The following is a 27,668-nucleotide window of genomic DNA, read 5'->3' as shown; positions in this document are numbered from 1 at the left end:
GTTTGGTCTTTCTAAACCTTGTATTTAAATTTCAACTATTAAATTATTGTAATTTTAGAATGGTAATCTGAAAATGTGGATATGTTCTCCCAATTACAAACTAGACAAGTTTTAATTCTACAGAAATGAGAACTGTAAACAATTTAGTTTTGTGGAAGCTTAATTTGAAATTGAACCAAATGTTGTTATTTCATTGTTATATATTATTACAAAATGCAAAATATAAAAAATTAAAATAGAAAATGCAAATTAATAAGAATATAATAAAAATTTTTTGATGATAACGATGATGAAATAATCTCATAAAAATTAAAAACACATTTAAGAAAAGTTAATCCTTATACAGTATTTGTTAATATTTGTTTCAGATTAATTCACATTAGATTTATACTTTGGTATTCCAAGCACGAAAAATTAGAATAATTATTTTCAGTAGCTTTGGGATATTTCTAAATTCAATTATTAAGAGTTGTCCACTTAAATATTCAGACTGACATTTTAATTTGAAATCTAATACACCAATTTCACATCTCTCCACAGCATGCAACATTTATACATTATATAATTAGTTTAGTGTCACAAAATACTTTAATAGAAATATTTTAGATAAAAAAAAATATGTAATCTTTGATTGTTTGGATATTTTAAATAATTGGTTTCTAACTGATTTATAAGTTGTGGAAATTTTATAAGTTCACTTCAAGATTTTGAATAAATCACTGTCATTAAATAAACTAATAAAGAGGAAAGAATTAAATTCTAACATAATAATATATCTATATAAATGTTATAAATAAAATTATGTTAATTGAAAAGAATATTAAATTACAAATACTTTTTTATCTGCTATTATTAATAAAATATTGATAAGTACCATTTCTCTCATTTCACTTAAGAATTTATTTTCTTTTTTAAATTTATGCATTACTAAAATCGAAGAAATTAAATACTTATATGCTTGTAACAAGAACAACAGTTTTCTCCTATACTCACAATCAATAATGTTGAGCCATATCAATATATTATACCAAGGTCAAATAATTATTATATTACTATTTTTCAGTTGTCTGTTTTCATACATTACTCAAAATATATGCTACATATATTATATCAATGGTTTTCAACTTCTTTGCCATAGTATATCAGTTGAGAACCAGTTTTGAGTTAGTCACAACTTTTAAAATTATTCTTTTATTTATTTAAATCTTATGTGTTAGGCTCAAAGACCGAAATTGCTCACTGAGCGGAAAAAATGACCACAATGTGTCATGACTAATTCAAAATGGCCATGATGCGAATTCTGCTTTGTGGCTGTTTGTAAAAACAACCACAAAGTGAAATTTGCATCATGGCATTTGTAAAACGGTCACAACGCATTGTGGCTAACTCAAAATGACCACAAAGCGAAATTTGTGTTGTTGCTTTAATGATATTTGACCACGACACGCGTTCTGAACGTTAGCTGATGCAACCATGATAGAGGATCATACGAGGATAGCTGATGCAACGATAGAGGAAAATTTTCATACTTAAAAAAATTTCAAAGAAAAGTATGTATGGAGAAAAATACACATTTGTTTCTTTTGTTTTGCTAAAAAGTGCTAAAGGTCTAACTACTTGTAGGTGCTTGATATACTATACACGATAAAATAAAAACCACTGTGCGATGGATTTATTATGGTTAAAAGCCACCACACGTTCTGGATGTTAACTAATAATGAGGTGGTGATAAGAAAATAAAACTTTCTTTTTCATTATGATTTATTTATCTTCAATCATCTTATATAAGTAGGTAACAAAATTATTCACCATGTACAGAAATGTAACTTTGTTACTTTTCAACATTTAATCATTCAAGAAAATCTGTTGTGGTGCTCAAGATGTCAATGTTTTCTAACAACTAATTTACAAAAAATAAGTACTTTATCAGGAACCTTTATTAATAAATCAGTCATTTTTATGAGAATCAAGAATGTTGCAGAGCTATTTTCACCAATTGTTTTCGAATGGATTATCAACAAAAACCAAGATATCACTGTACAGTGTACACCCATGTACCTAGCATCAATCTACATTATTTCTTTAGCTTCTGTTGTCCTATCCTAAAACCCTCCAGTTGTAGGGAATGGTTTTATGCTAAAACTTTTTCCAGCAAAACTTGTGGTGCGATAAGTAATAAGACCACAGAACACACGGTAGTTTTACCCTAGATTTACCCTAAATATAAGACTACCCGAAACATTACTCTGAGAGGTTAAAATTACTCTAGAAAAGGGTAATTACCCTAGAAACCGCAGCACTGGTCAAGAATAAACACAATACAAACTCCGCAAGTGTTTGCAATGCACCTGTTGACAAGTTACAACCTATCCTTCGTATTGTGATTGCATCAGCTAACATTCAGAACGCATTATGGCTTTTCTTAATCACCACGTGTAGTGGTCAAATATGAAAGCCACGACACGAATTTCACTTTGTGGTTGTTTTGAGTTAGTCACAATGCGTCGTGGCCATTTTGAATTAGCCACAATGCATTGTGGTCTTTTTTTTTTTTCGCTCATTGAGCGATTTCAGTCTTTGAGCCTAACATATGTATCTAAACTTTATCCCAATATAATTATTTTAATAAAAACCTGTTTTCTGATTGTATTGATTGATTAAAAAAATATGTTAATTTCATTGTAATTTGAATAAATGAGGAGCAAAAGTATAAAGCAGTGGTTCTCAACTGACATGTGATAGTAAACCAATTGAGACTTGCAGGGTGTTAACAATAAAAGTGGCCAAACTGGGAAGTGATAAAACATCAAAAATTTAATTTAATTACAAAAAATTAATATACCAAAATGCTTAGTTTTCAAGATAAATAGAGGGATAAAGCACTACAAAAAAGTTTTTGTTACAATCTCAGAAACAATCTTCAGTATTTAGTTAAAATTTTTTGTATGGTTTTTGCTTTAGGAAGTCTACATTTTTAAAAATATTTTGTCTGTGATTTTAAGATTGTGAAGAACTAGTTTAAATAATTTATTATAAAATAAAAATTAAATAAATGTATACTTCATTTAAATTCATTTCCATATTACAAATATCTCAATTAGAATATTCATCAATGAACAAGCATGTTTGCATCATTTATAATTAATTATCTAAAATTAAAATATTCCTATTAATAGATTTAGCCAAATACATAATTTACACACACATATAAATATATACCCACATGCATGTGTGTTTAACAGTTACAATATAATAATTATACGTAATCTATAATATACTATTCCTGTAGGAAAAGTTTAAAATTCAGCCATGCATTTTTTACTTTTAGAAAAAAAACTGATATAAATTTCAAATAAAATTTAATTAACATAAATAATTGAAAACATTAAGTTTTTTTAATTTAAAAAAATTTTCTATTCATTTTTAATTTTAAAGAAGAAAAAAACATTTTATTTCTAGAAAAATTACAAAACATATAATTCTCCAATTTATGTCAATAATTATTTGTGTTTGTGTGTGTACTTTGTGTGTGTACATATATATATGTATAAACAGACAAACTTATAAATTACTAAGCATTCTAATATAAAATTTTATATTTATTTCTAAACTAAAATATGGAAATTAGTTTTCATTTTATATATGCAATCACAAAATTTCAGTAAAATTAAAATTCTAATTTAGGATTCTATTTATTTAATAAATGTAATTCTAAGTTAGATTTGAAATCATTATTAAATAAATACAATTGTAGTCAATATAAAAGATTCAATCTTTTATTCAGTTCTAGTACCAACTAGAAAGACATTGTTAATCTTGCATCCTTCAATTTACAATTCCTGAAACATTGATTATACTAAAATAAATTTTACATAATGCCACTTTGCTAATTATAAGAATACATCTTGCTAAAAAGTAATCATAAGCCAATTATTCATTTACTAATAATACATTCTATTTATTTAGAAAATATTTCATCTAAAGAAATAAAATTTTAGACCACTCTAAAGATAGAAATTGGAAATGAATAGAATAAAGTAATCATTTGTTGATATTCATGACTAATGAAATTTTAAATGTAATAACTGTAAAATAAATAGTTTCATATATATTTCTACAAATGGAAAAAACTTGTTTTCTGTCATAAACATGATTTTAAATTTAATAAAAATAATTATTGATTATTTAAACAGTAAACATACAGATAGTTAAAAGACTAATTACAGTTTGATTACTTTACTATCTTTAATATTTGATTTAGTCAGTTTAAAAATGAATTTAAACATTAAATCTCAATTATTTAACAACTCAGATGAATATATCTTATTTATAAAATGTTTGTAATTAGGATTTAAATTCTATCTAAAAGAATGTAAAAACTATTCTATTCCAAGTGCATACAGATAACCAAAAGTTATAAATAAAAAAGTATTTTTCCATCAAGAATAGTAAGGAATATATAAATTCTTTCAAATAACAACCAGCATATATGAAATAAAAGAAATTACTAAATGCTAAATTACTCGGTATTTAATAATTATTATTAGTAGTAATGTAGTCTGATTTAATCCAATAATCATTTGACTTTAATAAAATGGAATTTTTCTAGAAAAAAAAAAATATTTAAATACACACACAAAAATCAAAAAGTTTAATTTAAGAAAAAATGTAAAGAATCATCAAGGAATGATAGATATACCTTTAAGTTAAAAACTCTTCAGATACTGTGAAATGATCCACTGGATTATTTATTAAGCTATATTAAAAATTATTACTATAATTGTTTGGCACTACAAATTGAATTACGTTGTTGTTGTTATTTTATAGACTTTCCGGATATATTTTATTTTTAAAAAATGTAAATGTTATGTTACAATATTGATTATTAAAACTATAATTACAAATGTAGAAAATTGCTTAGAATTGAATTTGACAAAAGTATATTATAAACAGAAAGATGTTATAGTATAAAACTACAAAGTTTAAGAATGAATATGTTACTATATTGAATATAATTAATGAAATACTGTTGTACTCATGGTATTAAACTTACTTTTACAAAATATATACAGTGAAACCCTGATTCATCATTTTTGCGGGAGATCCTGACAAAAACTATGAACATGGGAAATGATAAATTCAGAAACCTATATAAATGAGCAATTATTTATTGTCATCATCACAATGCCAGACTGCAATTTTTAATTTATTTAATTTAAAATATATGCTCTCCACCTCCAAGTTAGTAGTGGCTTGCCCCTGTACATCATACTTTTCCTTTCCTTTAACAATAGTCGTGCAGGTCATCTATCTAACACCTTTCAGGAAAAATTTTTTAATTGAAATAAAAATCACTTCAGGTACATTGGAAATTCTTACACAGTTAATCGGGGCCTCCTGCCCCTAAGGTTTCCATATCTGGTCTCATCTTTCATCTATCTAACTCCATTCTCATGATTAAGGAAAGACAGAAGAACAGATGACAATGGGAATTTACAGGTCTACAATTTTTTTTCAAATTGTAGCCCATTAAAATTAGAAAAAAAGGGATCTATGTATTTTTTAAATCAAAAACCCTTAAATTAATGGTACAGATTTTTCCAGTATCAAGCCCAATCTGCATTATTTTCTTTTAAAAAAAGTCATTAATCTTAAAAACTGTTCCATATGATTTTTACAAGCTTCTGAACTGTCAGTTTTTGCGATAAAGAAAATTCTCAGGGCCAGGAACAAATGGTTATCTAATAGGGCAAGATTGGGTAAATATGGAGGTAGGTAAAACACAGCCTAGTTCCAATAATTTTTGGCATGTTCATACAAAAGTATGTCTGTGTTGTCTTGAAAAACAATGCCTTTTCTGTTGGCTAATTCCAGATTTTTTCTTTAATTGTTATCTTCAACTGATCCACTTGGAAACAATTTTTAACAGAACCAGTTCTTTTATTCTATAGAAGCAGCTTGTAGTACAGGATTCCTTTCCAATCTAACCATACTGTGAAAATAATCATCTTCAGAAGATGAAGAAAGGTCATTCTCTTCATCATGAAGACTGACCATTCAGTCAATATTTAATGATGGTTCACTTTTCTTTCTCCACAATCGTTTTTGGCTGATGAAAAATGGATTGTTTATATCATCACCACTTGTCACTAGATTTTTCAGAGAAGAATCATTTACATTTTGTTTTTAATGAAAATTGCAAAATGGAGATGTGATCAAATAAATTCTTTTACATTAAGTTGTGAGAAATACAAATGTTGTAATGATTCACGTATTTTTCAACATCTTTAGATGTTGAAAAACGATACTGTTCGATGAATTCACTAAATCTGCTATCTCTAGCATTGTGTAACAAAGATTGTTATCCAATAATGTTTTGATCTGTCTTTCTTCAATAACAGCTTGTCTTCCTGAAGATGGAGCATTAGAACATCTTCTAGGTTAAAATTACCTACTTTACATTTAGTGAACTACTTTCAAACAGTTGATTTTGTTACAACACTCTCACCCTAAACATTGCATATTTCATTTGTTGCTTATATTGCATTTTTCCGTTTTCAGTAGAAGTGTTAAAAATGCAACTTGTTTGCTTCCATTTTCACAAGAAGACAAATTAAAACAATATTTAAATACTCTTAATGGACATGTCTCAACTGTCAGCAATCAGAAATCACTATGAACTTTCTGAATAACACAATATTTTGTTGGTTTGCTGTGTTTGATATTACATCTGCATTTAGTGTTATTTAATCTATTTGAATAGTGGGTTTAAGACTAAACAGAATAGTGGACTAATGAGTGAACAAGAGTGAACTTAAACATTAACCCATTGATGTACAATTTGCACACAATTTAACTGCTGATCTAACCAGAACCTGATCAGATTTAAAAAATCAACAAGTTATTGCTTGTGTCTGAATTAATCAAAATATAAAAAGAAGTTGCTGCTTTATATGTAATTGAGAAAGACATTTTGCTTTTCTGTGGCATAATTTTTCTGATAAAATAATGGCACATGTTTGCAAACAAACAACAAAACTACTGTAATATGAAAATGAAATAGCTACAGTATTGCTAGATCTGACACTAAAAATAGCACAAATTTTAATTATTATTCTATTTTTTACACTTGAATTACAATTCTAGACAGTTTAAAAATTTATTAAAATAAATAAGCTTAATAAATTTATTCAAAATCTTTGTACAATTTGATTTGGTATCTTCTTGTCTTGATATTAAAAATAATCGATTTTGGATATCAATGTTCACACAAAGCATACCCCCTAAATGAAATTCCTGGAATTCCCCTGTAAAGTATATTGCTAGATGTGTATATTGTGTTATTCATACTGTGTTTGTGTTTTAATTTTCCTAACCTTCTTCATTAATTTTGGTGTTATGCTGTTTCTAGTGTATTGTGTCAACCTGCCTATTGTTGTTTACTGTTATTTATTTACATTTCTAGTCATATTTACCAGACAGGATTAAGATTTCTGTGTTTTTAATGTGTTTGTTTGTGATCATAGTTTAAGGCCATGACACACATTGATTTATGGATATCATATATGTTTATTTTCACACAAGGCATGATTATCATTTTGTGCATGTTTTATTCTTCCATTTTGATCCAGTTTGCTTTATTTCTGTGCTTCTAGAAATATAGATTTAACAAAGCATAAATATATTTTTATTTCTATATTCTTTAATTTTATAATGTTCTTTTTATAATGTTCTTGTTATGACCATTTATGTCCTATGATTTTGAATTTATGGCATTAGCATTCTGTTTTACATATTCCATATCAGTTGCTATTTATAATGTTCTAATTTACAATTTGTTCTATTTTTGGTTTGATACTTGAAGTAGGTCAATTAATTTGACCAAAAATGTTAGTGTTCATGAAAAATTATTTTGCCAGAACTTTAAGGTGTGATAGTATATATTCAAAAAAACAAATATCCAACAGTTACTGTAAATAAATTTTTACTTCATAACAAGTTACTTCATAAAACATTTTGTAAACTGAATACTAAGAAAAACAGTATCTAATGAGATTTGATTAATGTTAATTAAACACAAATAAATGAACTAAAAAAAATTATGAACAATATCAAATAACAATATACAATTACATAATATTTTAATTATAATAAAGAGTAATTTTATATAATTTTGAGAAAATCAATATTTAAAAAAAATTGATTAATTTTTCTTAATAAATAAATAATACATTATATATATAAGGTAGTCTTTATTCTTCTCCTTGAACCTCATAGTCCTATGAACTGTTGAGGCCCATGGTTGATGCCTTGTTTCTTGATCAAGATCCTTTCCTCTTGAGCCATATGGGCTGAAGTTTGTAAGTCTAGTCCAGTGCATTTTATGATGTCATCCAACCACCACCACCTCTGCCTCCCTCTCCACCTCCTGCCCTCTGTTCTATGATATATCACTGTCTTCATTGGCTATCATCTCTCATCCTACAGACATGTCCAAACATTGTTATTTTCCTCTTTTTGATGTTATCCACAACCATTATATCTCTTTCCTAAGACTGTTCCTGATCTTGATGTTGTTTACCACATCTTTCTATCTTATTTTAGATAAAATGATGTAATAAAAAATCATCTTCCTTCTTCAAAGTCCATGATTTGTGCAAACAAAGTAATGTAGATATAAAATATGCATCTAGTACTTGGAGTTTGGCTATTTTGGCTATTTCAGATCTTCCACATATGATAAAATTTTGAGTTTTACTCTACAATGTATAACTTACTGTTTTCCATGACTTTCCTGCAAGAATTCACAACTTAAGGTTACTGTATGTACTGGTACAATTCACAAAACTTGCTCACTGACTCCAAAAATCATTGCTGCTATGACCACTGCCAGACTAGAACTGAAAGAGAGCATGAGTATGAGCAGGCAGGAGCCACAGCATAAGAAATCACGGCCAAAGACAGCAGCAGCATACTCCAACAACCATTGTTGAAAACTTACACAATGTGATCCTATTTAAAATCAAGATACCATGTAAAATCAGTCACTGTATCAAACATCACATAATACAAAAATTTTTATACTGTACTTTTTCCAAAAACTCTTTTAAAATTTAGAGTGGAGCTATTACACAGAATGGGCCAAAACAATAAAACAACAGGTAATCTAAAGATGATAATTATATATATAATCTCTCTATTCACCGGAACTTGTAATAATAAAAGAAACCCTTCTAACCTTTTTTACCCGGTGTGGTTCTATTTTTAGAATCGCTTCGTTCTATTTACAGATTAGCAAACGTTTTCACAGCCCCTCCTGGGCTCTTCTTCAGGCTTCGTCGAATAGGCCGTTAACATTCGAAAATATTCAATTTAAATTTCTTTCCGGAATATTATCACGTGCGGCAGCTGGATATTTGTACTGCGCATGCTCGATGCTCCTCTCCTTTAAACGCTGTTTTCTAGGACAACCTGCCATGCGCTCGATAGGATCATTTCGTCCTTATGATTAACGCAGGTGTTACGTAATCCAGCCTTAAATATCTCTATGGCTTCTAGCCATTTCAATTGCTGTGGGTTATAGCTGGGTATAATGATTTTTGCCGCATGCAGGTCCGCCGTTATCTCCTCTTCCGACGCGTACGTCGCCAGGGCCGTGGTGTATCTACCGTGGTGTATGTCTGACTCGTGCTCCTTTAATCTCACTTTTAACGCACGTTTCGTGGAACCAATGTATGTTAATTGTCTATCGCACCTGTGATCTTCTAGTGGTATCATATATACTCCCGGAAGCCTGTCGGGGTTTGGTGGGTCTTTACCGTTGCTTAATATTCTGAAGAGAGTCTGACATCTTCTGTACACGATGTTAATTCCTTGACGGTTGGCCACGGTTTTGTAAATGGATTTCAGCACTGGATTGTATGTGATAGGTATCCTTTCATTTTCCTCCTGTGTGATATTCAATGGTTGTGCTGTTTGCTTATTTTCCTTTTGGGAGTTCTCATGTCTTCTAGACAACTTTTCAATGAGCGTTTTGCTGTATCCATGGCTTATAGCAATATTTTGGATATGATTGAGCTCCGTTTCGAGCGCTTTTTTTGTAGAGGAGTGCGTATGAGCCCTTCTCACTAATGCTCAGAAGGCAGCTATTTTGTATTGAAAAGGATCATATGAATTTCTAGGAATATATGTGTGGAACGTGCTAGGCTTTCGGTATACTGATGTAAGTATATTAGCTCCTTCAAAGTTGATATCAATATCCAAGAAGTGCACCCTCGATGAGTCGTGCTGCTCCACCTCTAATGTTAGCCCGTACGGATTACTGTTTATGGCTTCGAGGAATAATTTTATGTCCGGTTCTACTTTCCAAAATATAATAATGTCATCTATGTAACGTTTGTACAACAAGATGCTGGGCAAGAATCGCGGTAGGATATTGTTTTCCAATCTCCTAATTACCATTTCGCACAAATCACCCGAGAGCGGGCTGCCCATCGGGACTCCTTTGCCTTGCATGTACGTGATCCCTTTAAATTGGAAAAGAGAGCCGTAGCATAACAAATATCAATATAACCAACCCAGCAGAACTTATAGAAAAATTGAAGAAGATAGCAAAACCAGCTTATGCTACGGTCTTAGACTTCAGATCGTTGTTTCCGTCGATAGAACTACCACCATGTTTTTGCGAACTAAGGGACTTTCTGTTTTCGATAGTTGAGGACAACACAATGCACCAACATATTCTCGAACTAGCCCATTTGTTATGCTACGGCTCTCTTTTCCAATTTAAAGGGATCACGTACATGCAAGGCAAAGGAGTCCCGATGGGCAGCCCGCTCTCGGGTGATTTGTGCGAAATGGTAATTAGGAGATTGGAAAACAATATCCTACCGCGATTCTTGCCCAGCATCTTGTTGTACAAACGTTACATAGATGACATTATTATATTTTGGAAAGTAGAACCGGACATAAAATTATTCCTCGAAGCCATAAACAGTAATCCGTACGGGCTAACATTAGAGGTGGAGCAGCATGACTCATCGAGGGTGCACTTCTTGGATATTGATATCAACTTTGAAGGAGCTAATATACTTACATCAGTATACCGAAAGCCTAGCACGTTCCACACATATATTCCTAGAAATTCATATGATCCTTTTCAATACAAAATAGCTGCCTTCCGAGCATTAGTGAGAAGGGCTCATACGCACTCCTCTACAAAAAAAGCGCTCGAAACGGAGCTCAATCATATCCAAAATATTGCTATAAGCCATGGATACAGCAAAACTCTCATTGAAAAGTTGTCTAGAAGACATGAGAACTCCCAAAAGGAAAATAAGCAAACAGCACAACCATTGAATATCACACAGGAGGAAAATGAAAGGATACCTATCACATACAATCCAGTGCTGAAATCCATTTACAAAACCGTGGCCAACCGTCAAGGAATTAACATCGTGTACAGAAGATGTCAGACTCTCTTCAGAATATTAAGCAACGGCAAAGACCCACCAAACCCCGACAGGCTTCCGGGAGTATATATGATACCACTAGAAGATCACAGGTGCGATAGACAATTAACATACATTGGTTCCACGAAACGTGCGTTAAAAGTGAGATTAAAGGAGCACGAGTCAGACATACACCACGGTAGATACACCACGGCCCTGGCGACGTACGCGTCGGAAGAGGAGATAACGGCGGACCTGCATGCGGCAAAAATCATTATACCCAGCTATAACCCACAGCAATTGAAATGGCTAGAAGCCATAGAGATATTTAAGGCTGGATTACGTAACACCTGCGTTAATCATAAGGACGAAATGATCCTATCGAGCGCATGGCAGGTTGTCCTAGAAAACAGCGTTTAAAGGAGAGGAGCATCGAGCATGCGCAGTACAAATATCCAGCTGCCGCACGTGATAATATTCCGGAAAGAAATTTAAATTGAATATTTTCGAATGTTAACGGCCTATTCGACGAAGCCTGAAGAAGAGCCCAGGAGGGGCTGTGAAAACGTTTGCTAATCTGTAAACAGAACAAAGCGATTCTAAAAATAGAACCACACCGGGTAAAAAAGGTTAGAAGGGTTTCTTTGATAATTATATACATTAAAAATTATGTATGTGTGTATCTGTACAGTACACACATGTATACATGGATATAATATTAAAATTGAAAAAATTAAAAATTTAATTTTTCACTTAATATTCTTCATTAATAAAAAACATAAAAATTGAATTTTAAATAATAATCATATTAATAATTCAGATGATGTATTAAGAAATGTTAAGTCCATATGATTTATGATATAAAAACAAATTTTAAATGTTCATATTAATGTAATTAGTTTCAAAATGTAAATTTTATAAATTGACCATTAATTTACTCTTCATTACTCCAAACTATTTCTATCCTTAAGTCCTTCTTAATATTAATAAAGATTGAATAATAAATTCAAAATGTACTTTGAATTAATTTAGATATATTGATTTTGGGAATTTTACGAATCTTTTATTCATTCTTCTTTATGATTTTCAAAACCACTTTGATTTTTTAGAAATAAGCTTCTAAATATTAATATAATACAAAATAACTGGGATTTCTATATACAAAATATGCAACAAACAACACATACACACACACATATATATATATATGTGTGTGTGTGTGTTTGTTGCATATTTTGATTATATATATATATATAATCAATAATTTTGTATATTAATTGTATTAAGTTTGTATGTGTGTTTTATGCACTTTTAAAGGGGTGTTATATTATTTATTCAGTGGTTATTTCTTACCTATGGTATTACGGTTTTATCAAAATAAATAAATATATTCCGAATGTATTACAAAAGATGTGTACAATAGTGTATAACAATAATAATGAAACTGATTGTTATTTAACTCATAAAAAAATAAAATAAAAATTGGAAAATTTATGGTCATTAACTCTTTTGAATAATTCATTGGAAAAAGGATGACATTTACATAATCTCATCCACTTTAATAATTACCATTCTGAATGCTGTTTTTTATGAAATGAATATGCTTTTATTAACTGTTCTGAAAAAGTAATTAAGATATGTTGTTAAATTTTTTTTCTGCTTTTGAAATTTGTAAATGATAATGATATTCAAAAATAAAAATTATTGTACAAAAGAATTTCTAATGAAATAATTATGACAAGTTTTAGTCAATTATATAGAACATATTTTTCATTCAAAATGTTCTTCATAGTGACAGCCTATCCATCATTTCTTATCTTTTAAGACAAGTGATCTATTTAATATACTTGTATTACATTGAAAACAACATACAGACTAAACTTGTACAACTTGAGTATTGATTGATATCTCTTTCATTTTTGAAAATGTTAAAATTTATAAGAATTTTTAAATATTGAAACAGAATTTTAACTTATTACTAATTTATTATTAGATCTGATAAATGTAATATTTATTAATGATTGATGATTCTTCGTATAATTTTAATGTTACTTTAATAGTACAAAAATTTTTAGAAAAAACTCACTGAATTAATTTTAATTGAAATAAAAAAAGATTGTGTTATTATTAATTATTATAAATAACACTAGGATATATTTTAATATTTATGCATTACTTTTTGGTTAAAAGTTTAAAAATAGAAATGTTCTTATTTTAATGATTTTATTTTATTATATTTTTGTAATATTTTTTCTAATTTAGTTATAACTAAAAATTTAAAAACTAATGTTTCAATATCTGAGATAAACCATTATTATTATTTCAATAATTTTTAAAATTTATGGCAAATCCATTTTAAATATGAAAAAATATTTAAAATTATATATTTACATTATAAAATTTTTCAGAAGTAAAATTGCATGAATATCAAAACTTTATATTCAAAATAGTTAAAATCACAGAGCTGAAGTAGATAAATATAATATTTATTTTTTAAAATAAATCTTTATTAAAACAAATTATGCAAACAAACAAACACAAAGTTTCAAAATTTAGAAATTGCTTCCAAAAATTTTTTTCGTTCTACTAAAAATTTTAATTTATCCACAATAAAAAATACTGCATAGCTTAATAGCTTTTTAAAGCATCTTAAAGTAGTTCTATGTTTAACAAAAATGTTGCAGCTTATCACAAGCATATGGCATCTCCAAAAATAATATCAAGAATGTATAGTACAGTACATGAGAAGTTTGTCAATCTTGAAAGAACAAAGTTTTTAAAATTTACTAGGCAAAAAAAGAACAAAAATATGTTTATTATTTGCAGTTTACTTCACATAAATTATTATTAAACAAATAAAAAAGTGACATCTGTTTAATTGCATTTTAAGATTTTTACAACAAATGTATTAAAATAAGAGATAAAACAAACTTTAAAATGTATACATATCAAATTTCTTAAATCTTATATACAAAATTTAATCTCATATGTAACATATAGTTACTACATAGTATATGTTACTAATGGCAACTTAAAAAATACTGATTCATTTTAATTTACTGTATATTTTGTTTTATTGTAATTTAAAAGTTAAAACAATATGTTTTGTGCATATATATTTAATAACAACAGCAATGCATATTAAAATTTTAAATTTATTTTGTATTTTTAACTAGAATAATTTAACCATTAATCTAAAATAAATCTCAGTTTAAAAAATTTTTAATTAGCTTAAATAAATGACATTATTTTTCATTAAATGATAAATATGAAAACAATGTTCTTTTTTCAAGTAAATCTTGACTAAAATCAGGTTTAATAATATTAAATAAATTATTTTAATAATAATGTAATAACATAATGCTTAAAGTACTGAATATACTATAGAACTATTATCTACTAAATCAATAGAATATTAATACTTGAAATATCCTACAATGGAATTATATTCTTGAATTTATATAATCACTTATTTACCATTTTCTAATTAATAAATTTATAGATTATATTTATAAATGAATTTTGTATTCCAAATTGAATTGATTATTTAAGTTAAATATTCTAAACTTAATCTTGTTACAGAATTTTAATTGGAATTGTTAAAATATTAGAAGAACAACAGTGAAATTGCCTAAATATTCCATTTGTTAACAGAAAATATTTATACATTTATCCAATATTAATTTATAACTGCATAATTTTACATAGAATACTAAATTAAATGAATAACAGCATTATAAAATTATTCTGTTTCTATCAATTATAACTATTTGAAACAATAATTAATTAGAATATCAACAAAGATTAACTATATTAATATATAAACAAAGTAGTAGTATAGATTTTTATGAAACATATCTTATTTTAATTTATTAACATTTGTTAATGAAGTTCAATGATATGTAATAAATGATTTTAAGCCTTCCCTAACAACAGAGTCCTATTTAAAAATTAATAAGCATAAACAAAGATGCTGTGATAGAATTAAAACCTGTAATATGAAGAATGAAAAATATTATATTATTAATGTTTACATATAAACATATAAATATAAACTCAATTACAATATTGAGTTTTTATTTTTATTATATTTTTACATTGTAACAGCATATATATATTTTTATAAGTTTTTATTTTACATAAAATTTTGCTTAATATCATTTTACCAATTTTAGTACACCTGTGAAAACTGGACTCACATAATAGTGAATATATTTTTCCAGTTTGGAAGGTTTACAGGTTTTTTTTAACACAGAAAATTACTGATTTCTGAAGAATTCTTACCACTTTGGCAGGTTTCTGTTCTATTAAGGTTCTGTTTTGAACAGGTTTTACTATATGAATATAATTTATACATATCTAAAATAATTAATAAATGATAAGAGAAAATTTAGTTTAATATAAACTGAAGAATAAAGTACAATATCATAATCCAACTATATTATAATTTGATACAACTATACTGTTACTTCTGTGGTAGTGTTAAAAGGATAAAAGATAAACTTGAAAATTTTATAATTTTTGTAAATAGTCATAATTCAATTTCAACAATTACTTTCATTTATTTTAGAGCCAAATTCTGAAAATGTTTAATATAGTTTTCCAATTTAAATTACTATTATGATTCTCAGTAACTTTTCAAAATTTCAAAAAATTGTTTGTAAATTTTGAATAATTTATAAATAATTGCATTTTTAATAAGGATTTCCACAATCTTTAGTTATTGATTTAATAATTTTGTTATTATTTGAAATAACTAAGAATTTGTACAATTTTATCTATAAAATATCATTCACATTAAAAACAAAATACTATAAAAATACAGTGGGTAATCAGTTAACAAACAGTTCAGATTACGAACAAATCAGATAATGAACACTTTCGCAAAAGGTGTTTATGTTCAGACAACGAACACATGTTTGGATAAAGAACACCTCATACAATAAACACAAGAAGTAATGTAAAATAATGAATACAGATTGGTCTTCCCTTGTCTCCAGGCAACAATTCAAAACTTTTCAGAGAGTGAAAGATATCGACATTGATGCTCAACCAAGTAATTACTAATCAGATAGTATTCCTCCGAACTTTAAAACTCTCCCTTGTAATTCCAGCCTTTTATTTTTCTGACAAACAATTCTTTTATAGTATTTGCGAGACTGTCAAGCAGGCATTCGTTAAGTTTTGTGTCGGATTTTATTTTCAAAAGATGAGTATAACAGCAAAGGTAAAGAGTGGGCAGAAGATGTTTGATGTTGCTGGGCAGTATGGCTTCAACAGGTCTACAGTAGGCTGCAGTTCAATCTTATCTAAGAAAGATACTGTATAATCAAGAAGACTCAAATAGCTAAAGAAGTAACAAAAATCACATCTGAGAAATAAAGAACATTGAAGAGCTTATAATGTAACCCGAAACTGATCTGATGACAGAACTCCAAGAAACTTGGCGAGATATGTTTTCTTCTGAAAAAAAGGATTAATGCCAATATCTGCTATTAAACATCTTTTGAAGTGGGAGGATGTCAGAACAATGGTCTTAGAATGGCATCCAAACCAGGTTGAGGTTAATAGGCTCAGGGATCTCTACAATTACAATGCTATTAATTAATTCTGAAAAATCCTGAAGAGAGAAAAGCATTAACATTAGACAGATTCTTTAACCCCCAGAAATGGAAAAAACATGACTAATAAAAATGCGAAACTGTGTATATATATATATATATTTTTATTATTACACTAGCTGTTACCCGTGACTTCACCTGCACAGATTTTGCAAACAAACACCATTTATATTCAGTATTTCAACAACCATAGTAATTGTTATATAACACCTACTGCTGAGAATAATGAGAATTGCTGAGAGTCAAATAAACTGTTTTCGATTTGATCAATTTTCTAGAACGTTTACAATTGTTCTATATATATGTTCCGAGACTGTGTCTTCTTTTATTTGTTTTTTCCTCACAACTAGGTGTATTAATGGACACAAGGCATTCTTACATCATCTTTATTTCCAAATCTTCTGTATGCCGATATGCATTTCGGGCAAAGGCCCCTCATCTGTCGGCTACATAATAAGACGTAATATAGTAATATAAGTGTTTTATCATAATAAGTTATGACATACCATGACATCCAGGAATTTCTTTGTGTTGTGTTGATACATATGCATTTTGTTTAAAATTAAAATAAATTATCAACACAACACAAAGAAATTCCCAGATATCATGGTATGTCATAACTTATTATGATAAAACACTTGTAATATAAGAAATTTATAATATGTCTTATTGTGTAGCCACTGGATGAGGGGCCTTTGCTCGAAACACATATCAACATACAGAAGATTCGGAAATAAAGATGATGTAAGAATGCCTTGTGTCCATTAATACACCTAGTCGTGAGGAAAAAAACAATCGTTCTATGATCAAACCAATACGAAATAACAAATTCGAATTTAAAATGGTTTGAACATTTGGTTAAAAAATCGCAATATATAAAAATATTTATAATGTTTAAAATGTTATCAATTTAAAACACCTAAGTACTGAATGGAAACTAAATGTGATTGAAAACAAAAAATCGCATCTAAAATAGTACAGTAGAAACCATTCTTCAGGTTAAGCATTAATGCTCTCCTTCTCCCTCCATAGGGGAATTTTGAAAAATCCCTTCTTAATGTGTGTTTTCATGATGTACCCTAACTGTGTACCAAATTTCACCACTTTAGGTTCAGCGGTTTGCTCTGGGCAATGATGAATCAGTCAATCACTCTGGGAGGACAAATAATTTTATATATTTAGATATACATAAATGTAGTAAAAATGTATATATTTTTTATTTTTGGGTCTCCAGAATGAATTAATCAAATTCCCATAAAAACCTATAGTAAATCGATAATCAATTAATAAACAAAGTTTTGGAACAGATTATGTTCGTTAACCGATCATCCACTGTACTTACTTTCAAATATGTAAGGAAAATATTAGTTATTAAAAAAATAATTTAACTATTCTTTTTTGTAAACTGGAATGAATAATAGTTATTATATTAAAATTAAAATAATAAAATCAAAGTAATTAAAATTTCCGAATTTCAAAAACAAATCATTTAAATCTTTTATATCCTCATATAGTTCAACATTTTATTACTTTATTTATAACTTTTAACTGATTTATCAATATATACTATTGTCACAAAAAAATAAAAAATTTTTCTTTAAACAAAAATTAAAATATATTCTATACTTTAACCATTTTTCAGTGGATCAGGCAGAAAAAAAAAATATTATATTATTGGAAGATATAAAATTTTAAATATTTTCCCATTTTAAAGAAATTATATAAATTATTGCATACAGATTATTATTCATATTCTAAAAATTTATATTTATTAAAAGACAACAGTCAACATTGAATAATTAACTAAAAATTTAAGTTTTATAAATCCACAAATTTATCATTGTTTAGTGAAATTTATTAATTGATTATAAAAACAGTAATTTTTAAAATAAAATACATTAATTTATACTGTCTATTTTATTTAAAAAATTGCCTGGCTAATACATGAGACAGTAAAAATATTTTTAACTGATTATGATCAAAGTTATTAACAATATAATGTTTTCATAAAAATTTTCTATATCCAGTTTTAATTTTTTTCTGTTTATCATCAATTATGTATAGATTTTACTATAATCATCTTTATTACTGGCTTAAGATTCTTTCAGAACCATTAAATCACAAATTAAGCAAAACAATTAATAAAAAGAAGAATATAAAATTTTATCTTAACAAACTGAATTGACTTAACTGTTGAAGTATGTTGTTAACTTTGTATTTAATTTATATTCAGCAGAAAACTAATTATTTCTTTAATGTCTTTACTTGGATAATATCTTTTTTTTTTATACACACCATATATATTTTCTGTAATTGACTGTCAAATTTAAACTAGATAATATAATCTTAATCTTAGTTTAGATTTGATTAAATCAAATAAAATAAAATAGTTAAATATGGAGATTCTATAATAAGTTCCACAAAATTAATTGGAAAACTTCTATTATCTTCTAAATCTTAATTAAATGAAACAAATCTAAATAAAGAAAATCCTTTTCAATGAAGTTACTTAACATTTCAATGTGTTAAGTGATAATATAAATTTTTAATTTTGATTAACGATAACTTTAACAGTTAGTTGGGGAGAGAATAATGAACATCAAGAGAATAATAAAAATCAATATATAAACAAAATTTAAAATTAATCCGTAAACAGAGTACCATAAATAAATAAATAATTAAAATCTGATATCTTATACAATTAATATATGTTAATTGAAATATTTACACAAACAGAAGCACAAAAAATTTTTCAGTTACAAAGTTTAAAATATTTGTAACAATATTAATTTTAAACTGTATAATAAAATTTATATTATAATAAAGCAGGAATATTCATTCTCATTATATTCATTTCTCATTTCTTCTTCTGATATAGCCTTAATCCTTCCAGTTAATTTCTTTTACGTTTGTTCTAACGTTTTCGGCCCACCCTGGGCCATCTTCAGGAATATAATGAATGAACGTGTAGAATTAGAACGTATACATCGAATGCCTTCCGATTCAAATTACTGTGAAACGGTTAAATTTGTTGAAGGAGCATTCTCTCGTGCTATGACGCTAAGGCACGTGAGAAAATCTCGGTGAAAATTTACTACATAATCGTTAAAATGAATGCTTTACGACTCAAATATCTTGTGATTTCCCTTCATAGCAGTATTTCCACGCTTGTGAAATGCTAGCCGCATCTTTATAGTTAACGCATGTGTTTTTCAATCCAGCCTTGTAAATTTCTAGTGTTTCCATTATTCTAAGCTGGTCTGTGCGGTGGGTGAGTCTTATGATACGAGCATTTCCTAGATCCGCAGTGATACCAGGTTCCGTAGTTGCCCGCGCCATTTCTCATTTATTTAAAATTAATTGTGAAAACTACAATGGATCAAATGTCATTGATGTCTTTTCTTTCATTACTATAATAAAATTTGGGGGACGTGTGTTAGTCATCGGAAGTGTTGGTGAACGCTTTAGCGGAGCTTGATAAGCACATATTGGTGAATTTCGAAAGCCTTAAGTAGCTATAATATGATGGTTCCAAAGAAGTGGATATTTATAAACAGATTATCGTTGGTTTTAATTATAAGTTTATTGTTAATTGCTGGGATTGAACCAAATCCAGGTCCTTTACCTCAATCTCTGCAACAAATGAGTCAAATGGATATGCAAAGAAGGGGCGGAGTAGATTATGTAAGGATAATCTCAAAGTAAAAGAAAAAGAAAATCAATTGAATGACTTAATTAGTGAAGACTATTATCAAATAGAGGAAGATCTCGGTAAGAGCAGTCCAGTGACCTCGAGAACCACAAAAATTAATGAATATTTTGAAACAGTAAGTCATAAAGAATTACAGATACAGGACAAATCTCAATACTCATTAAAATCGATATATGAACTGATACAGGATAAATTTTCACAGCTCCAAAATGAACTTCAAGGAATTAGAACATAGCTTAATTCTTTAAAAGAAGAAAATAAATATTTACATGGAGAGTTGTCTCAACTATCCCATAAAATAAAAGAAATGAAGAAAATATCTAAGAACAACTGTCAAATACAAGGAACATTGGAAGGTACTGTACATTGGAATTTGAAATAGACAACCTGGTTAATGAACAAAATAACAAAAATATTATAATTATAAACTTTCCGTTTAATTTCCTTAACATAATCAGATGAGTTAATCAGTTTATAAAAAAGGATTTGGGAATATCTAATAGTTACATAGAAAAATTGGTTAGATTAACAAACAACAAAACCAAACCTATAGTGAAAAATTAGACTCCTTATTCAATAGGAATCTAATTCTTAGAGAATTTTGGAGGAAGAAAGATAATTTAAGTGATGAGGAATGGAAGAAAATAATACTTACAATGGGTTTATGTAAGAGATCAAGGATGAGAAGAAAAAAATTATTAGCAATAATTAAACAAGAAAAACTCAATGGCAACAAAATAATTGTAAGAGATGATTATTATATTAAAGATAACCAAAAATATTCATATGATACTAACCTGGATAAAGTGATTCAATTGAATGGTGTTTTGAGAAGGAATTAACAGTGAACTTCAAAAATAGATTTGAAATGTGACCAATTTTTATGGAGGTTACTATTGATTTTTCTCATGATAGGCACTAAGTGAAAGTACCAATAATCTAGTGGCTGTTAAACTGAAAGTTCTCAATTGATACAAAATATTTTGAAATCCTCTGTATCAAAAAAACAAAGAATGTTATAATTGGAATATTCTATGTAGTATAATACAATTCTAGAGTGTTTTATATATTAATGATTATACGTGCTCTGAATTTCACTCTTTAATATAAAAAATTCTTTATTTAGTTATGATTATATAAAAAAAGTTAACAGATTACATTAATATTAATTTTTATGAATTCCAATCATTGTTGTTATAAATGTAAAGTTATTACCCAAAATATATAAGTTTTATTTTTGTAAGGAGGCACTGAAGCTATGATTCAGGCAATACCTCTGTAAGTTGAACAAGTTTATTAATGACTCATAAATGAATAATTTAAAATTCATTTTAAATTATTCATTTAATATACATTATATTCAATAATATAATAAAATATATAGGACTTTATTTATTTATTTTATTTTATTTTATTAGTACAAGGTAAATACCTACATCTGTACAGGTAAAACAAGAACAATAAAACAACATATTATATACAACACAAATTGGCAGTGACCAATCGGCATAAAATATAGTAAAATATATAGGACTGCTAACCAGAAATTAAGTTCCGTTTTCATGTAGCAAGTGATGTAGAAACAGTATTGTTTTTGAATAAATACTTAACATAATTCTGTAAACATCTAGCATTGACATTTGTGTCATTGTTACACTGTTACTTGTTCAACAATGCCTGTTCAAAATGAATGCTACAATTGAAATCCCACCCATTACGAACTAGGTTCAGTTATAATATTCCTCTTAGCCAAAAATTGTAAAATGGTTTAAATTCATTGTAAACTTTGCAAAATTTATGGGGAAAACATAATGAGTGAGGGTGATGTGAGACAATGGACAGTATGTTCAAGACCAGACCAAAGTCCACAATGAAGAGGTCAGCAACAGTCTTCTCACACGAGAAGTGGTCAGTAACAGTCTTCTCAACCAATTCACCTATAACAGATGAATTGATTGAGAAGACTGATGAAAAGGTTTTAGAGAACTGCCAATTCAGAGACTTCTAGTATATTTCCATAAATCTCTCACATTTCTTCATGAAATGATCACTGAAATATTAAGCTACTGAACGTTTTGTGCTAGGCAAGTGCTTAAACTGGTCTTGGAGGAGCATAAAAAACAACAGATGGGGATGGCATTAACTTTCCTTGAATGTTTTGCCAGAGATGGCAATAGTTTTCTGGATCAGATTGCTATGAATGATGAGACTTGGGTCTCATACATAAACTTAAAAACAAAAAATCAATCAGTGACATGGGGCCATATTCACTCACCAAAACACGAAAAGTATCGAAAAACTTTGTCTGTTAAGAATGTTATGGCAACTGTCTTTTAGGATAGAAGAGGAGTGTTCATAAAACAAGGCTCCACAATCAATTCAAAAGTTTATTGTGATGACATAATAGAGAAGTAAAGAGTTCAGAAGAAATGACTTGGCACATTAACTCTTTAGACACAAGATTGGCCAAAATTGCTTTAATCTGATTGAAACAAAATCAGCCAAAGAGAAAGTTATTTGACTAGTTTTGCTATACAAATTCCTCTTGTAGCCTGAGAGGTATTAATGGGGTTTTTTTTTTTTTTGCACAACAACATCCACCTGCATACTACCCTGTATATTTGAACCCTGTTGCAACAATTCGATTGGAAATTGTTTGTCCATAGAGCCCAGATTTGACACCTAGTAATTACAAACTTTTCACATACTGAAGAAATGGTGTGCATCACAATTCATTGACATTGACACTGACAATGACAAAGACTTGCAGTCCAGCATTGAGATTTGACTTCAATCACAGACATTAGAATTCTATAACAATAGAATACAAAAGCTACAACAAGTGTCTCAATTTAGGTGGAGATTATGTAAAAGGTTGTAATTTTCAGTTTTATATAATAAAATTTTTTAACTGTATTGACATTGTTTCAGTAAATCAATACACTAAAAACCTTTTTTATATCCCAAAATGAATAGCTTTAGATAAAAAGTAACGTTTTCGACCAAAACTTGGTCCTTGTCAGGCTATTGACCAGTATAAAATTCAAAACTGGAATTTGAACAACGTGTTTAAAATTATTTTAAATTACAAATTATTTAAAAATTGGAAACTAATTTTTGTCGTACATGCTACTGAAGTGATAAAAATATTGTTACATCCCCACAAATAAATAATACGATGTATTTGCTGGTGTAGAAATGTTAGCAACATGCTAGTGTTTTAAGTCTTGTTAATTGATAAAAAAGTACTAGTATACAAGATAAATTTTAAATTATGATAGAGGACACAAAGGCATAATAATTAAACATGCTAGTGTTGTTTACGCTTTTTTCTCATAGCACCACCTCCATGCATACGAAATATTGGTGGCATCTTTTGCATTAATACAGTTGCCGGCCAGGCCAGCCTTGTATATTTCCAATGCTTCAAGGTTGCGTAGGTGTTGAACCTGATCTGACATTTTTACCAATTTGGCCCTATACAGGTCAGCTTGTATTTTAGGGTCTGTGACATAGGCAGACGATGGTATACCTTTGGTTGGCGATATCATACCCATGTTCCTGTATTCTTTTGCGTAGTGAGCACTTTGTAGATCCGAGGTATACTAGATCTCGCTGGAATCTGTAGTCTTATGCTATACCTCATTCTTCCACTTCAACAACTCTACATATTTACAAAAATGGGGCGTACCTATGGGCAGCCCCATCTCAGGGGACTTGTGTGAATTAGTTGTTTGACAATTGGAGCAAAAGGTCATACCTCTATTCCTACCCAACATCCTAGTTTATAAAAGGTATGTAGATGACATTTGCATTCTTTGGAAGACTGAGCCCAATGTAAATGATTTCATGGAATACATAAACAACAACCCATATGGCCTTACTGTGAAACTAGAGCAGAAGAGTGACACAAATGCACATTTCCTAGATGTCAACTTTTGCCTTGATGCAGCCAGAGTGCAAACCAGCATACATTATAAACCTATGTACCAATATTTATTCCATCGAACTCTGCGGACCCTTTTTCTTACAAGATCTCTGCATTCCGTGCACTAACTAGAAGGGCGTACATGCACCATACTAGATGGGAGGATACTGTGGCAGAACTAAAGCGCATTGAAAAATGCAGTAAAACATGGATATGGTCGAAGCATGATACATAATTTATCATGCAGGTATGCCAACCTATTAATGGCATGCCACACACACAGCACAGAGGTAGACACCCATAATCATAGTAGCAACCAATCATGCACAGTGGTGCAATACAACCAAGACCTAAGTTCCATTTAGAAAAAAATTGCTAACCATAAATGCACAAAGATCGCATATAAGAGATCTAACACAATATATGGGCTGTTACGCAATGACAGAGACAGGACAGAGGAAAGTCGAGCACCAGGTGTCTATATGGTTCTTCTCAGAGACCACAGATTCCACTGAGATCTAGTATACATTGGATCCATGAAGCACTCACTAAGCAAAAGAATACAGGAACACAGGTATGATATTGCCAACCAAAGACATACCACCATCCTAGGTGCCTATGCCACAGACCCTAAAATACAAGCTGACTTCTTCCATAGGGCCAAATTGGTAAAAATGTCAGATCAGGTTCAACACCTTAGCAACCTTGAAGCATTGAAAATATACAAGGCTGGCATGGCCGGCAACTGTATTAATGCGAAAGATGCCACTAATATTTCGTATGCATGGAGGTGGTGCTATGAGAAAAAAGCGTAAAAAAACACTAGCATGTTGCTAACGTTTCTACACCAGCAAATACATTGTATTATTTATTTGTGGGGATGTAACAATATTTTTATCACTTCAGTAGCATGTACGACAAAAATTAGTTTCCAATTTTTAAATAATTTGTAATTTAAAATAATTTTAAACACATTGTTCAAATTCCAGTTTCGAATTTTATACTGGTCAATAGCCTGACGAGGACCAAGTTTTGGTCAAAAATGTTAGTTTTTACCTAAAGCTATTCATACTAGAATATAAAAAAGGTTTTTAGTGTGTTGATTTATCCTTTCCAGGGATTGTGCAAGAAGTTGGTTGTTTCAGTAAGCAAAGAAAGTTATTTTCCAGATAGCTCTTGTATATATATTTTTTTATTTAATAAAGTTTAATGTTTAAACCTTTAAATAATGAAACTTCAAAATGATCTTTTGAAAAAAAAAAATTGTTATTATACGAGGGCTGTTTTTTTCAAGCTCCGATAGTATCATAAAAAAAAAAAGACAAGTGTAAATAACAAAATGAATTTATTACCAAAAGTTAGGCACAAACATGATTACTTTTCGACATAATCACCATGCAGATTGAGGCATTTGTCATATTTGTGGAAGACCTTTTCCATCCCCTTATTATTGAATGTTGCCGCCAATGACTCGAGATGGACCCTAACGTTTTTTTTTGAAGTGTGTCATTAGTTTCGAACCTCTGCCCTCCTAGCCACTTTTCCTGTTCAGGAAAGAGGTGGAATTTTCTCAATGCTAAATTGGGGCTATACGCTGGATATTTAAAGATGGTGAAGACTTCCACCCAGCTTAAAAATTTTTAATGTGTGAAGAATTTCACCTCTTTCCTGAACTGAAAACGTGGCTAGTAGAGCAGAGGTTTGAGACTAATGAACTAATGATGATCTTCAAAACAACATTGTTAAAGCCATCTCAATTCAATGGCAGAAACATTCTACGACAAGGGAATAAAAAAACTCATCCACAGATATGACAAATGCCTCAATCTTCACAGTGATTATGTCGAAAAGTAACCATGTTTGTATCTAACTTTTGGTAATAAATTCATTTTGTTATTTACACTTGTCTTTTTTTTAATGGACCATTGGAGCTTGGAAAAAAACAGCCTATGTAAAATTTCAAAAACAAACATCTATCAATCTAGATCAAAAATATTTTTATTTACTGAACTAATTTGTCAGAATTACAAAATGTAATTTTTCCTTTTTTTGTTGCCTGTTTTGCCAGTTTCTCTGTTATTGTTCCATACAATTATAAAATTTAATTGCAATTGACAGTAAAACAAATTTTAAAATAAATATTAATAAAAGTTATGAACAATTTACATTTATGAAGACAACTGCTATAACAAATTTAACTAATTCGAGGTTTTTAATACAGAAAAATAAATAAATAAAATCAAAACGTTACAAAAAAGTATGAAAAAACAAAACTGCAAACAAAAAAACAGAAGAAAAAACTGAGAAAAAACAAAAATGCACAAAAAAAAACAGAAGATTAAAATATTTACTACACTGTTGAGTAGGGCATTATGCCAAAATACATAAAAGTACAGCATATCAGATTTAAAAAATTTATTTTAATATTGATTTAGTTCAATTAAAAGAAATTACAAAAACAATAAGAATATACTGTATATATAATTTAAATTCATACAGAATGTAAAAATTTTTTAACAGTTTCAAACAATCACTCTTAACCTTTAAAAAATTCTACAATATCTAATATTTATCTAATATTTGATAAATTATTCTCTTAATACATATACAAACACAAAACAAAATAACAAAAGATTATAATATTTAAATAATTCTTTTAAACAAATTTTTTATATCATTTATTTATAATATTAATAAAATGTTTCCATTAATTTATATACACATTAAATATTTTATTCTAATGAATTATATAAGAACAAACAGCTTGTCTCATAAGAAATATATAATTTATTGAATGAATAAATTATATATATATATATATTTAAATAAATATTGAATAAATGATAATACATCATCATTCTAAAAATATGCTTACCAGCACACAATATTATACATAACTTACAATTTTCCCTAAATATATGATAAACATGCATCAATTAATTAAGTTATAGATTAAT

The 27,668-nt window shown here is 28.5% G+C and overlaps 2 protein-coding genes across 5 annotated transcripts in view; one reads left to right on the top strand and one right to left on the bottom strand.

Moving 5' to 3' along the window:
• Positions 1-27,668, bottom strand: part of LOC136981258 (CUGBP Elav-like family member 2) — a 263,471-nt gene that overhangs the window by 143,444 nt on the left and 92,359 nt on the right. The window lies entirely within an intron of this gene.
• On the top strand, positions 10,857-11,870 carry LOC136981285 (uncharacterized). The gene has a single exon (XM_067277588.1). It carries the CDS (start codon positions 10,857-10,859, stop codon positions 11,868-11,870), a length of 1,014 nt encoding a protein of 337 aa, XP_067133689.1.

The sequence above is a fragment of the Centruroides vittatus genome, unplaced genomic scaffold, assembly GCF_030686945.1.
Source record: "Centruroides vittatus isolate TY-2023 unplaced genomic scaffold, ASM3068694v2 contig_749, whole genome shotgun sequence".
In the NCBI taxonomy this organism is placed as follows: Eukaryota; Metazoa; Arthropoda; class Arachnida; order Scorpiones; family Buthidae; genus Centruroides; species Centruroides vittatus.
This window is presented reverse-complemented; position numbering and strand designations above follow the sequence as displayed.